Below are 14974 nucleotides of genomic sequence, written 5' to 3'. Positions count from 1 at the left end.
TTCAGTGATGGTTGTCTGAAAATTAAATGGATTACATCTCGGTATTGCTAAGCCAAAAGAGTTGCGGGCCGTCCGAATGGTTCTCTCCTCCCCCTCTTCGCAATCACACAATGTGATAGACCACAGCGGTCAAGTGCGAGTAAACTATAAAGACGCTCTAATAATCACTTATCATCCGTCTAAAAGGGGTGTCTTCTAGTTATTTGGATTCTTTTGAAGACCCGAAATATGCTTCTTTCTTCATCGTTACTAGCATTCGTTGTTGCTGTGAATGGAGTCACTTTACCAGGTAGTAACTTGGGATACAGAAACGCGGATGATAGTACCTCATATTCAAACGTCAACACGGTTGATAAGGCATTCTTCATTGAACTGGAAAAGGGAGTTAACACCTCTGTATCCAAACGAGATCTCCACAATGCCTTCCACAAACGTGCGGCCTCAATCAGCTACGATGTCCGTCACGAATTCGATTCTATAGCATTTGTAGGCCTTTCTATCTCTGTCACCCAAAGTGGCACCAATGTGGACTTGCAACGACAGCTTTCAGACATCTCTGGAGTAGGAGGTGTCTGGCCAGTCTACGAAGTTCCTCATCCTGGTGTACTTTCAAATTACACAAACGATAGTTTCAATGCAGATTTTCCGTCGGTACGAAAAAGACAATCAACAGTGACTGGAACAGGAGATTTGGCCTCAGCTCTCGAGATGGGTGGCATTGATAAGCTACATGCAAATGACATTAAAGGCAAAGGAATCAAAATTGGGATTGTAGATACCGGGGTTGATTATCGCCATCCTGCACTAGGTGGAGGATTTGGAACTGGTTTCAAAATCACTGGTGGATACTCTTTCGTATACGATAACGGAACCTTGGGGGAAAGTTCAGACCCATTATCTACGTGTATCACTGGAGGACATGGAACCCACGTGTCAGGTGAGCGGGCTCTGCCCCCTTCGCTACTCAACAAAAGCTAATGTTCTTCAGGTATTCTTGGAATGGATCCCATATCTGAAGATGGGTACTTTCCAATCAGCGGCATCGCTCCTGAGGCTAATCTCTACATGTACCGTACTTTTGATTGCGCAAATGCAGGTGGTAGTGACACTATTATGGCCGGCATGTTGAAGGCACAAGAAGATGGTGTTGATATTATCAGCATGTCCCTTGCGGTTGGAACTGAATTCCCCTCAAATAAAGATCCATTGGCTTCTGTCGTACAGAGCATTACCCAAGCCGGAATTGCTGTGATTGTCGCAGTCGGGAATGAAGGCTCTCTGGGTCAATATGCTACTGAGTTGTTCACTGCAGATTACCCTTCCACGGAGCCCGGTGCCATCGCTGTTGGAGCCATTGCAAACATCGATTTTCCGCTTGTCTATCCGGCCGTGGATTCTGCCAATTCTACTCTCGGCTATGCATCTGTTTGGCCAGTCAACCTCACTGTTCCTGTATATGTATATCTTGTGTCCGATGGGTTTGATAGCTCAGCATGGACTAATGCTCTCAATACCGTCAGTCAAAGTGGTCTTTTAAATGCCACAATCTTTGCTTTCGAGGCATTTAAAACGACTACTTACTGCAATCCGAATTCGATTGCTTCGAATTGGGGTTCAAGTAAGGTAAAACCTGTCTATGTCATCGGCTACAATTCAGACATTGCGAATTCTTACTTACTCGAGTATAACGTCTTCAGTCCTTCGTACTTTGGCGCAGTACAATATATCAATCTTAACACCGATGATGGAATCACTCTTGTCAACAATTATGGTTCGGTTGGAGGTTTCCCAATACACTTTAACATTCACGGGAAACAAATTCAAGAGCCCTCCACAACACTCAGGAGGCTTGGTTGATTATTACTCGGATTTCGGTCCAACCTATTTCACTTATGATTTAAAACCACAAATCTCTGCACCTGGCGGACATATCCTCTCGACCTATCCTCTAGGCGTAAATTCCAATTACGCGATTTTATCTGGGACTTCAATGGCCACTCCCTATGTCGCAGGATGTTTTGCGCTCGTTAAATCCCAATTTCCCACCGCCAGCATATCTCAAATATTGAATCTGCTACAAACCACAGCTAGGCCAGTCAATTGGGTCTGGAATAGCACGATCCTTTCCGCGACTGCACAACAGGGTGCGGGTCTCATCAATGCATATGATGCCATCTACGCTCAAACCACAATTTCTCCCGGGCAGATCGTTCTTGGAGATGATAGTACGCACACTATTTTTGGTGCTGCAAATATCACCATTGATAATACGTCAGGATCTAGTAAGACCTACACTCTATCTCATATCGGTGCTGGCTACACGGATGGCCAATTGTCCGGACGAAACTACAACCAAATTGCGCTGTACGGAACTGGTGTTTTCCCCACCCCTACTGTCACTCTCGCAGGTGGTGAGTCTAAAACCATCGATTTTTCTATCGTTCCCCCCATAGGCATCGTTGCTTCAAATCGTCCCGTCTTCGGTGGTTTCATCCAAGTCAGCTCTTCTGCCGGTGAAACATACACAGTTCCCTACATCGGACCACCCTATTCAGTGTTCAATGCATCATACATCTCGGTTATCCAGGTTGCTGGTTTCAACTCGGCTGGAACACCGCAAAAGGACACTGGGTTCCTCGAGATCAATCCGACCAGGCAATATGGAATAGCTGCTGATATTCCACAACAATATACACTTGCATTCAGATTCGATCTCTTACCCGCCAATACAAATATTACAGCTAACACACACGCATTCAACACATCTCAAACCTTCCCCTACATTTCTTCTCAATCCACTCCCAATCGTCGATCTTGGATATCCATCCTTTGGAACTTACACGAACCGTACGGCGACGGTAGCAAGTGGCCCAATACAGCCAGGTAATTATATTCAGTATTGGACGAGTGCACAAGTTACTGGCGATGATGGAGTGAGCTATAATGTAGGAGATGGTGATTATCGATTTTTCGCAAGCGTGCTGAGATGGGGTGGAAAGGTGGGGAAGATTGAAGATTATGATACGTGGCTAGGACCAATTTTGAGATTTAATGCGAGCTATATAGATTAGTGGGTTTGCGGGTTGTGATGATTTTGATAAACTTTGGTGGGCGGTAGTATTTGATGACAGTTATTATCAATTGATGTGGTAGTTTCACGAGGGAAGGAAAAATTATGAAAAACAAGTAGGATGTTTATTAAATGTATGAAGTCATCATTATAGGAGATTCTTCATATTTTTCATCCCGAGTATAGTAGTTAGAAGTCATGTAACGAAAAGTGCATAGATGTTGACCTTCCCTCTCGGGGCATATCCTCTTGTCTATTTCTTGTCCTCTCGCTTGTAGTCAAGTATCCACTATGAAAAGCTGTGGCGTCTAACACGGTAGCCTGCTTACTTACAGGACTGACCTCGACCAAATAGATTTACGAGCAATAAGGTCGGCGTTTGAGGTCGCCTGTCATGGGCCCTAGGCCCCCTTTTTCTATGTATGATTTACAGGACAGTTGAAGGACAGCCGGTCGTGCTACGAAGCGGGATTTGAAAAAAAGTTGAGGGAAAATTCCACAAACCTATTTAAGAGACCTCAATTGTGTCCTATGGATGATGAAAGCATGGGTTCATCCAGTAAGAATTTGTTCTTTCGGATAATAATTTTACGAGATTGATTCTGCGCCCTAGATTTTGCCGGGAGTGTCGTTACTTTCACGTTGGAATCTTAAGCCTCTTTGGTCAAACACTAACGACTTCAGCAGATACGTGAAGATTATTGACATAGTAGTAGGTCCGGTGATTTGGGATGAGGTCTTTACGTAACGGCACTGTAATTGTTGGATGTTATTCTTATCAGGCATCGGGACTTTAATATAAAGAGAGCCAACTCGACGATGGTCAATTCGTATCATAGTACCATTACACGAATTGAATTTACAATCACTGCTCTTGTGATTTGTTTGAAGTAAAGAAGAATTTTTGAATTGGAATCGAGAGTGTTCTTGGAGAATTAGTTCGGACACAGAGGATCCAAACTTGCAAGTTCATATATATCAATTCAGTAAAGTATGTGGATCGCAACCTTGACTCAGGCTTGAACTGCTGATATGAGTATATTATACCGTACATACTAACTTTCTATCACAAGAAATTTTACTCTTTTCTTACGAAAAATGTCTGCGCCTAACTGGAAGAGCGCGCCAACTCCGCTAAAAGAGGTACCTGTTCACCCCGATGTAAGAGAAAAAGAGAAGGAAAAGATTAGAAAGGACGTGGAATTTTATGAAAGTATTAGACTCAACCTGATAAAAAATCGGCAAGCACAGCGCACAAAGAGGCAAAGGCAGCTTGGGAGAAACATACCAACAAAAGTACTTGACAAACCATGGTCTTATTACTCGTCGTCAAGAGGAAGCTTATCTCTCCACAAAAGCAGGGTTAGATGTTCAGGGAAACAATGCAAAAGAATCCGAAACAGTAGGATTCTTTGAGATATGGTTACCAACACAATTTTCGGAAAACAGTTTTTCTTGAAATCTCAATTCGGAGTCAGGGCAAGAGGGTCCAGAAGAACAGTGGACAATTTACTGGGTTACATCACTGTTCATATGCTCCAACAGCCTATGATGATGATTGAAGCAAAACGACATCCAAAACGCAGAGAACATATGACACCAGCTGAAATTACTGCGCTGGAGAATCAAGTGGAAAAATATTGTCGCAAATGGCTGACGGACAACCCCCATATACCTTTTTTGTATGCAGTCACATGTGCATCAACGGAAATGAGATTTTGGATGATGGAAAGAAAAAGAGATATGGAAAGGGCCAAGATGGTGGGATTGTGGGAACCGGATAAACGGACATGGGATGAATATAGAGACCCAGGGTTGGATTGCGATGCCGACATTATAAGTGCAGCAATCAATCTGATCAAAGATCACCCGAATGGTTCGGACTTTGCGCTTACTACAACTAGCGATTCTCAATCTCAAAGTGACAGAGCTCCATCCGCAGTTCCGAGTAGAGCAACGGGAGGAACAAGTGGGTCGAGACGTGGAACTCCAAGTGGGGATAGCAGAGGCGATAGAACTAGAAGCAGAGATAGAAGGGACAACAGATCAGATGACCAGCCTTCAAGCCAAGAAGAGACTCCTGAAGAGCGATCAGAAAGACGCAAACGGAAAGAAAGAGCAAAAGAATCAGAAAAAAGGAATGAAGACGAAGGGAAAGGGAAAGGGAAAGGGAAAGAAACAAGAAGATCTGAAAGGGGAGATAGGGAAAAAGACAGAGGAGAACGACGTGAGACGTCTGACAAGTCGCGCTCACTACTGCCAAGCGCCCCAATCGATGTATCTCGATCAACCTCGAGAGGAGATCCCAGAAGGCCCAACACATCAATAGATGAGCGTGGAAGATTAGCTTCAAGTTCCAGTCCCGAGTATCCCGCACAGATACCAATACGTGATCGCGACCGCCGCGAAAGAGGCGATACAGACAGAGGTGAGCGAGTTTCTACCAAAGATGGGAAAATAGTAGAGGCTTCCAGTAGCAGCAAAACTACAGAATCAAGAAAACGAGACTTCCAGGCGAGAAGAACAGATTCTCTTAGTACCGTGCCACCCACTTCGTCGGATGATCTACATTCCTCTAGTAGTGATAATCGAGCACCACGATCGAAGAGCAAAAAGAGGGCTGAAGGCACGACAGCTGATGCTGGAAGGAAGAAGCGAGACAAGCCATCTGGAAGTGGATGAATTGGATAGAGGTAGACAGCTGGCGTGTTTTTAGTCGCTCTTATGGTCTATTTATTTTGTTAATCTGCTTTGACTTATCATCCTTCTTAAATTTTTATGGATTAGAAAATGGTAAAATGGAGAGGTAGGCGTTTGGGTACGGGAGTATTGTTTGTTCATGCCATTGGTTTTGCTATTTCTTATTATATATACCACAATAGTTTTAGATATAAAAATTTGCTTTGGGGTTTCCCGTTTTCATCATCTTGTTTTTGTTAGAGTCCCGTTCATTTTTCTGTTGCTCTATTCTTCTCAAGACGGGATTATATACTTTCACGTAAAGCACAATACCAGATATCAAATCTATAACAGTTTGTGAAGCTTCTCCTACAATCAATGATGTGTTTTCCGTCATATCAAACACCACGTTATTTTACGAGTGCGAATACTTTGCTTCCAGAAAACCTCGGGAAGAATTCTTAACATGACTGTCTCACCTTATTTATTGCAGACAGCTCTAGCAAGCACATATACATGATATATGTATAAGAGCTCTAGGAATGCAGTGAAAATTCCTCGTCTTATTGAGAGGAGATTTTATAGCACTCTTTTGATCTACCCTCTAGTGAACTTCACTTCATCTAGAGTTCCCGTCACTCATACGGAGCCCCTACATAATTTTACCAGTAGCGCACGGCGTGAAGCTACCTCGCGGTAAGTTTTTGCCACACCTCGTAATTTTTCATTACGCATATGCATTACCTCTCGATCATGTTCTGACGAGGTTGTAAAATCAAAAACATAACTATACTTGAATATGCGAAATGCGCTCATCTCGTGACATAAATCATCTCTCTTCAATCTATCCTGTTGATAGACTGAGATGATTCTGATACGTGGTGAATCTACCTTGCCTCGTGTTTGACAGATCTCAGGTCTTCATATTCACTAACGAGCACCTAGACAATTGTAATTTGCTAGGTTTGTTTCTTTATTTAAACTTAACGAATCCAAGCGAGGGTGTCGATTCCATCTCGTCTAACTAAAATAAAATAAAATAAGTCTATTACATAAACGATCGACCATTCGGAATATTGAAGAATTTCGAAGTCATATCGATGCCAACTGGGTTCATCATGTCACGAATTCTGAATTCGAAATCCAGCATCGATTAGTTGTGGAATAACGATTCGGATTTTGGTGTGAGATGTTTATTTCTTTAGTAAGTGGAAGAGATTCCGGGAGTGAGGAGTGGAAAGATGTGATATACGCAGCTTATTGTCTGAGATACTATATTCAATATTTGGTATAGATTTTGTGGAGGTTGAGACTTTACAAAAAATCATCTTTGAAGCAAGGAATTGTAGGTTTCTGGAGACAGAAAAATCTTGGAGTTGATGATAGAGAGGGTGAGAATGAATGTGATTCATAGCTTTATGGAGGAATGAGAATTCCGTATATACATGTATATATGTAGTATGCTAGCACAAAAGATCCACATTCTGATATCTTGGATGAGAATACTTTAGTATCTCTTATTTGTATGTGTATCATCTTCAAGATTTGTCTTGAGGTGATTAGGATGCAAGGTCTAATCAGACGATGATTAGATGTTAATAATTCATTCACCATCTTAGATAGAACGATATGTTTGTTCTCCAGATTCAACCCATCAATCAACTTGACAGATGAGAATAAGAAGATATGAATATATATAGGTATCTCTTCTTAGAAAGATGAATCATCAAGTTCGGAATTTATTCATCCATCGAAATTCACCTACTAACATTCATCCATAAATATTCATTACAGATAATACATTACCGATATACCAATAAAAAACTGCCATACCTAGGTAATTCTCGGAGATGAGAGAGCTGTTCCCAGAGATTACAGGAAGTTAAGATATCTAAAACTTGTTTGTGTCTTGAGAAGTATTTTTCTGGATTACAACAATTCTTCTTTAGACACAAAAGAACATTATTCCACAGCACCTCCTTTAAACTCCCTCTTCCTGCATCATCTTCTCTTACATCTCCCTCTGCTGAAGAAATATATCTCGAAACTCTGAATCTTTACAATGAAGATTCTCATCAAAAAATGTCTACATTACCAGACACCCTCCGAGCTCTATTTAAGGTAAATTATCTCCAGCAGCTTATTGATGTCTTATTCTAGCTAATATCACACAACAGTTTAACGATGAAGTCCGACAACGGCTTAAAGAGTCCAAGAAAAGTGGTTTACCCTATAGCTACAAATACTGCCCCGAAGAAGAAAATTGGAACGAATTGGAACCTCAACTCGTTCCCCTTCAGTGCAAGCTGAGCGCTCCAGAAATTTAAGTTGAAGCTCGAGGAGGGTGTAACAGAGGTTGCGAATAAAAATTTCAGTATCTCGGAAGAGAAGAGGAAGATCAATATCCAAGAACTCTTAGAAATAAGGAAGGAATCTTTGATGATAGTTAATGAGCTACAGGAAGCGAAAGCGGAGAATTTAGAAAAAGAGGGAGAGAAGCGCAAGACACAATCAAGAAGCTTCAAGAAGAGGCAATAGAACGGGAACAAGCATTCTGACAAGCGAAGCTAGATACAGAGACCAGGCACAGGAAGGAACTTGGGCAGTTGGCTGCTAATCTGGAGGCTACTACTACAAAGGCAGAGCAAGCTTCTACAGACTTGCAAAATATAAAGCAAGGTTCCACAAAAGCACTGGCAAAGCTTAACACCAAACTGGCCAAGAATACTACGGCTTTAACGGAAATGGAACAAGAGCTATCAAAAGCCACGGAAGCTCTTGCCGCCAAGTCCTCCGAGTCCGAAGACATCTTAAAGACATTCTCCGAAATAAAGCAAAGTCATAGCAACTGTTCCAAGACGATCAAGTCCTTAGAAATTGATTTTCGAGACGCCAAAGCTATCAACAACGCCAGTCGAACAAGCACCCATGCGGAAGCTGATAGAATGAAGAAAGGAATCGCAAAAGCTACCGCGGATCTCGAAGCACGTCTTAACGAATTAGAATATTATAATCAGGGACTGGAGAGGAAATGCCGTATGTTTGAAGATAGATACTCCGAGCAAGTGGTTGCATCTGCGAAGAAAGAAGAGCAACTCATTCGAAGCGTGGTGGAGGAACGGCGCTCCCATGATCAAGTTTTGGAATTGCAGCGAGATCTCGAGAAAGAGGAGAATAGATTTTTCGAATTAGAGTTGAAGTTTCAGAATCTTTGTCATAAATTTGGTGTTGATAGGAAATGAAGGGGTAGTGATGAGGTCTATGGAAGTTTGGAGTGGGGGAATGTGGACTATGGGTATCACGTGCCGGATCGATATGAAGTACGAGTAGTGGAAGAAATATGTTGGGTATTCAAGAAGAGGATATCATGTAGAGTCATCGGCCTACTCTTTTGAAGAAAATGAAGCATTTGAGAACAAAACTTGGTTCTAGATGGATTAGCTGCTGTATCACGTGTGTGTGCTCAATCCGTGGCTTGTGCACCGAAGATTCCATTCTGTCTTACAGCATTGTGAGGCTTGCATTTCTTCATCTCACTGCATCATCAATCGGACCTTCAAATACCCAAGTGAGAATCAATGTGTATCGTGATTGATAGTTTCATCACATTTAATAGTTGGTCGGATGATTTTCTTTCCATTTTACCACATTTCCAAGCTTTTTGATTTCCAATTCTTTTCCTCTTGTTGGTACTCTTGTAACACCAACCCAAGACGGCCTCTTCTTCTTACTTGCGGATTTCTCGGTCAATCAATAAACCAATTGTCGTGAAAGGAATGCGGGGAAATGTGAATCCATTGCGGGGGAATAGCTAGGAATAGCCAAGAATAGCCAGGAATAGCTCATGGGTACGAAATAGCAAGGGCTTTCAGTCAATCTAAACCGTTGATGGAAAGCTCAATTGGCTGATGGGCAAAAGAGCGTTCCATTGAGAGTGTCATTAAATTATCAATTCCATACAAAAAGATCAGATCCCACCATATCAGCCTGTTTAGATTATAAAGGAAACCATGTAAGTAGGTGGGTAGACAGGTAGGGTAACCCTTCCTCTATGTATACCCAGTTTTAGATACGATAATGTTGCACCCTTCTTCCGTCTCATATATATGATACGATCAATCCGAACCATATCAATCCTATCGAGAACGTCTACTTCATTCACCCAACGCTCTTTCCATTCATTCGGAAATGGTGCAACAGCACGGTAGAATTCATTGTGACAGATGATCTTAGCACATTCATTCCCTATTCATACAATCCTAACAGGTTACCTAGTACCATATCGCTTCGTCTTGAATTCATCGACCTTTCTAACCTACTCCCTCACAAGAACAATTCTTCCTTTCCCTAGAATACAACTTACCAACTTCCCTTCTCTTCTCTTTCTACCAAATCAATTTGTACAATTACAGATGCGGGTCTAAAAGATGACCTGGCCTTCAACAATGAAGCCGATACTTAGATTGTGTCGTGCCAATAATTATTCAGAAGTACTCTCGCCGGGTCCAAAGATTGGTGACAGTCTTGGTATGTCTTCATTCCTGACGTTCGCTCTAGCTCACGATTTCGTCTATCAATTACTTGATTGAGACTTAATATGTCTTTTTCGTAGCTACTCACGTACGATCACTTTATCCAACAAGCCAGAAAAAGTACAAGAGGTATACATCGACAACTACTTCTACCACCACATCTGCTGTCCCGAATACCGCATCTCTTTCTACAGCTTCCTCTGCTGCTGTTACGCCGGATTTAATCACCACTCCATACTCGAATTTGACAATTGGGATAGCTCGCGAGACATACCCAAACGAAAAACGAGTTGCGATTACTCCACAAAATGCACAATTGTTGATTAAGAAAGGGTTTTCCCGAGTTCTTGTTGAGCGAGGTGCTGGAGCCGAAGCTCAATTCACAGATGAGGCATACGAAACGGCGGGAGCTAAAATAGTAAATAGGAAGAATGTTTGGGCAGAGAGTGATATTCTTCTAAAGGTCCGGGCACCAACTGTGGAGGGACCTAATAATGAAGTCGATTCGCTCAAGAACAATGCAACTCTTATCTCGTTCTTATATCCAGGGGTAAACAAAAATGTCGTGGAGAAATTAGCGCATCGAGAGATTACCTCTTTCGCGATGGACATGATTCCTAGAATTTCCAGAGCTCAAGTTTTCGACGCTTTGAGGTATGCATAGCTTCCAGATCGCAGTCAAGAGAATGAAAAGCTCACATACTATCGTGATTAGCTCTATGGCTAATATAGCCGGTTACAAAGCTGTCCTAGAGGCTTCAAATCATTTTGGTCGTTACATGACTGGTCAAGTCACTGCTGCTGGGTAAGTAAATGTTCATAAGTTGCTAGCGTTCTAGACTAATTTAGTGAATTTAGAAAGGTACTTACTCAAGTATCCGCTTTTAGTTGACGTCATTAATTTATTTAGGTTCCTCCTTGTAAAGTACTTGTCATCGGTGCTGGTGTGGCTGGTTTAAGTGCCATTGCAACAGTAAGCATTTGACTCTACTTTGTGAGATAGATATTAATGGTTTTCCTAATTAGGCTCGACGCATGGGAGCAATCGTACGGGGATTTGACACCAGATCAGCTGCACGTGAGCAAGTCCAATCATTAGGTGCTGAATTCATCGAGGTAGATTTCAAAGAAGATGGATCTGGCGCCGGCGGTTATGGAAAAGAAATGTCAAAAGAATTCATGGAGGCCGAGAAGAAATTGTTCATGGAACAATGTCGTGAAGTTGATATTATCATTACTACTGCATTGATTCCCGGCCGTCCTGCTCCTAAATTGATCCACGAAGATGTAAGCATACACAGGCATAAAATTATTGAAAAAGATCTGACTAAATCCACAGATGGTTGCCGCAATGAAACCTGGTTCTGTCATTGTTGATTTGGCAGCAGAAGCAGGTGGTAATTGTGATGTTACTGTTCCAGGTCAATTGATTGAACATAAAGGAGTTAAGATTATAGGTTTGTGGCATGATTTGATGGATTCCGAGGCAAAGCTAATTTAGTTTCAGGATATACTGATCTTCCCTCTCGACTACCGACTCAATCTTCCACCTTGTACTCTAATAACATTACTAAATTCCTCCTTTCTATTGCCCCTGAAGAGAAGCAATTCGGAATCGATCTCAAGGATGAAGTTGTTCGTGGTTCAATTGTCACTCACAATGGAGAAATCATACCCACTGCACCACGACCAGCTCCGCCAGCTCCAAAAGCTGCCTCAGCTATCGATGTTAATGCGTCAGCTGCTAATACTGTACCCTTGACTCCTTGGCAAAAGCAAACACGTGAAGTCGGAGCTATCACCGGTGGAATGAGTCTTGCACTTCTTCTTGGCAAAGCAACTGGGCCTTTATTTATGAACAATGTCTTCACGTTTGCACTGGCTGGATTGATTGGCTACAGAACCGTATGGGGAGTTGCTCCTGCCTTACATTCTCCACTCATGAGTGTGACAAATGCGATCTCAGGTATGGTCGGTGTTGGTGGATTTTTCATCATGGGAGGTGGTCTTGTACCACATACTATTCCTCAAGCTCTCGGTGCTTTGTCTGTAATACTTGCATTTGTAAATGTTTCTGGTGGATTTCTGATTACCAAACGAATGTTAGATATGTTCACGCGTAAGTACTATACTCCTTTCCAATGTCACCTTAACTGACTCTTTACAGGACCAACTGATCCAAAGGAATACCCATGGTTATATGCTGTACCTGCTGTTGTTTTTGGTGCCGGGTATATAGCCGCTGCATCCACTGGTATGGCTGGGCTGGTACAAGCAGGATATATTGCTAGCAGTCTCCTGTGCATTGGTAATTCCACTTTTGCATTTCTTACTAAAATAACTACTAACTTTACTAGCATCATTATCTGGTCTTGCTTCTCAAACAACGGCGCGTCAAGGTAACCTTTTGGGTATTCTGGGTGTTGGAGTCGGCATACTTGCATCACTAGCCGCGGTTGGATTTCCTGTTGAAGTACTTGCACAATTCGCAGCCGTTGCTGGTTGTGGGGCCATCATTGGTAAGTAATTGGTACTTTCTTCTTCCATGTAAATTTTATTCAACTCACAATTGTTTGTAATAGGATTGAGAATTGGACGACGCACTACCGCAACTGACTTACCTCAAACTGTGGCGGCACTTCACTCTGTGGTTGGTCTTGCTGCTGTTTTAACTAGTTTCGGATCAGTCATGGCAGATATTGGTGACATTTCACAACTTCACCTCATAGCTGGATACATGGGTGTTCTCATTGGTAATAAATCACTTTTATGATTCTCGCTGCTCTGCTAATACATATAGGTGGTGTTACGTTTACTGGATCCATAGTAGCTTACCTTAAACTTGCTGGTCGGATGTCTTCCAAACCAATCAGGCTTCCGGGTCCTAAACACTCGGTAAACTCTACTCTACTTGCTCTTAATATGGCCAACATGGCAGCCTTCATTACTTTTGCACCTGCTGCACCAGTGATTGCCGCATGTTGCTTGGGTGGTAATGCAGTTCTTAGTTTTATCAAAGGTTACACAACTACCGCTGCTATTGGTGGAGCAGATATGCCTGTCGTCATTACTGTGCTCAATGCATATTCTGGATTCGCAATTGTATCTGAAGGCTTCATGCTCGATATGCCGCTTTTAACGACAGTTGGATCTTTGATAGGATTTAGTGGTTCAATCCTATCTTCTATTATGTGGTGTCGGGATGAATCGATCTATCGGAAACGTTCTGTCTTGGAGATAATAGCTCCTAGCACGGAAACTGAGGCATAAATCGAAGGACAAATCACCGAACCAATATCGATGAAGTTGTGGATCCCTTGAAAATGCGGAAAAGTGTTATCATCGTTGTCGGATATGGTATGGCAGTGTCGCAAAGCTCAATATGCTATCAGCGATATCACTCGAAATGCGTAGAGGATAAAGGCATTAAATGGTCCGTTCGCCATTCATCCTGTCGTCAGTCGTATGCCTGGTCAATGCAATGTTCTTCTTGCTGAAGCTAGCGTTCCATACGATATTGTTCTCTAAATGGATGAAATCAATGATGATTTCGGAGAAACAGATGTAACACTTGTCATTGGCGCAAATGATACAGTTAATCCTATTGCTCTTGAACCGGGTTCTAGTATTGCCGGTATGCCTGTTTTACACGCGTGGAAGAGTAAACAGGTGATTGTTATGAAGAGAGGTATGGCAAGTGGATATGCTGATGTGGTTAATCCGATGTTTTATATGCCCGGTACGAGGATGCTTTTTGGTGATGCTAAGGATAGTTGTGATGGTGAGTTATTTGATTTTGTTGATATGCTTCTTTTACTGGATGATAGTGTTTGAGTTCTGATCGTGGAGTGATTGCTAACTTGGGAGTTAGCTATTAAAGGTGCACTGGAAGCGAGAAATCGTATGTATGACGTCTGAGTGATTACAAGCGAAATAGCTACTACTCTTTAATGGTTGCTGGCGAGATTTCTTTTAAAAGATTTCCTTGCTTTGTCGGGTAGATACATCAAGCTGGGTATATACTCCCTAGAACTCGAATGGAGGGAAGTATGATTATGATTAAGGCTAAGGGTTAAGGATTAGGGATTAGGTAATTTGTCTATAAGTGAGTTAGTTGGGCGTCGAATATGTGTCTTGGGTACAAACAGATGCGGAGTCGGAGAGAAATGAAATATGAAATAAGGAATGAGAGGAGAAGTAAATGATAAAGAAGATTCGATAGATGATAATGATGATGATGATTATTGATATTGATATATTTGTAAACCTTCCTACTTTGATATTAAGTCGTCTTGATATAATAAATAATCTCTTAACATAGCGAATATAACGACTAATTATATTGTATTGATTATAGAGATAGTAAGGAAATAAGTATAATTAGATTACCTATATAATGAGAGTTTCTACGAGTAAGTATATTTTTAATTGTTAAATACGAATCATCTATCTATATATATATACCTTCCCCCCCTTTATCTCTCTTATCTCTCTTACTTTTTCACCTCTTACCTCTCACCTCTCATCTCTTTTACTATACTTAAATACTAATCTAGCTTGTAATCCTTAAATTATATTTCTTTTTTATTACTATTTTTATCTTCATCTTCATCTTCATCTTCATCTTCATCTTCATCTTCATCTTCATCTTCATCGTCATCTTCATCTATCTTCATCTCATCTTATCTTCATC

General features: G+C 41.7%; 5 protein-coding genes across 5 annotated transcripts; all 5 read left to right on the top strand.

Annotated features, from left to right (window-relative positions):
* Positions 1-228: 228 nt before the first annotated feature.
* On the top strand, positions 229-2887 carry EAF02_003383 (uncharacterized protein; the record flags this gene model as incomplete). The annotated part of the gene is made up of 3 exons (XM_038899431.1): positions 229-937; positions 989-1776; positions 1826-2887. The coding sequence occupies 3 exons, from the start codon at positions 229-231 to the stop codon at positions 2885-2887; spliced, it is 2559 nt and encodes an 852-aa protein (XP_038760358.1).
* A 1281-nt stretch (positions 2888-4168) lies between these two features.
* On the top strand, positions 4169-5752 carry EAF02_003382 (uncharacterized protein; the record flags this gene model as incomplete). The annotated part of the gene is made up of 3 exons (XM_038899430.1): positions 4169-4231; positions 4317-4472; positions 4520-5752. 3 exons carry the CDS (start codon positions 4169-4171, stop codon positions 5750-5752), a joined length of 1452 nt encoding a protein of 483 aa, XP_038760357.1.
* A 2079-nt stretch (positions 5753-7831) lies between these two features.
* On the top strand, positions 7832-8991 carry EAF02_003381 (uncharacterized protein; the record flags this gene model as incomplete). Its single annotated transcript, XM_038899429.1, has 2 exons — positions 7832-7870; positions 8317-8991. The coding sequence occupies 2 exons, from the start codon at positions 7832-7834 to the stop codon at positions 8989-8991; spliced, it is 714 nt and encodes a 237-aa protein (XP_038760356.1).
* A 1185-nt stretch (positions 8992-10176) lies between these two features.
* Positions 10177-13551, top strand: EAF02_003380 (uncharacterized protein; the record flags this gene model as incomplete). The annotated part of the gene is made up of 12 exons (XM_038899428.1): positions 10177-10276; positions 10362-10935; positions 10997-11086; positions 11131-11143; positions 11192-11254; positions 11308-11568; positions 11621-11738; positions 11789-12400; positions 12449-12589; positions 12639-12800; positions 12864-13034; positions 13082-13551. 12 exons carry the CDS (start codon positions 10177-10179, stop codon positions 13549-13551), a joined length of 2775 nt encoding a protein of 924 aa, XP_038760355.1.
* Positions 13552-13809: 258 nt separating this feature from the next.
* Positions 13810-14199, top strand: EAF02_003379 (uncharacterized protein; the record flags this gene model as incomplete). The annotated part of the gene is made up of 2 exons (XM_038899427.1): positions 13810-14062; positions 14153-14199. 2 exons carry the CDS (start codon positions 13810-13812, stop codon positions 14197-14199), a joined length of 300 nt encoding a protein of 99 aa, XP_038760354.1.
* Positions 14200-14974: the final 775 nt, after the last annotated feature.

Source organism: Botrytis sinoallii, assembly GCF_014898435.1.
Source record: "Botrytis sinoallii strain Bc 23 chromosome Unknown BSIN_005, whole genome shotgun sequence".
Taxonomy (NCBI): domain Eukaryota; kingdom Fungi; phylum Ascomycota; class Leotiomycetes; order Helotiales; family Sclerotiniaceae; genus Botrytis; species Botrytis sinoallii.
This window is presented reverse-complemented; position numbering and strand designations above follow the sequence as displayed.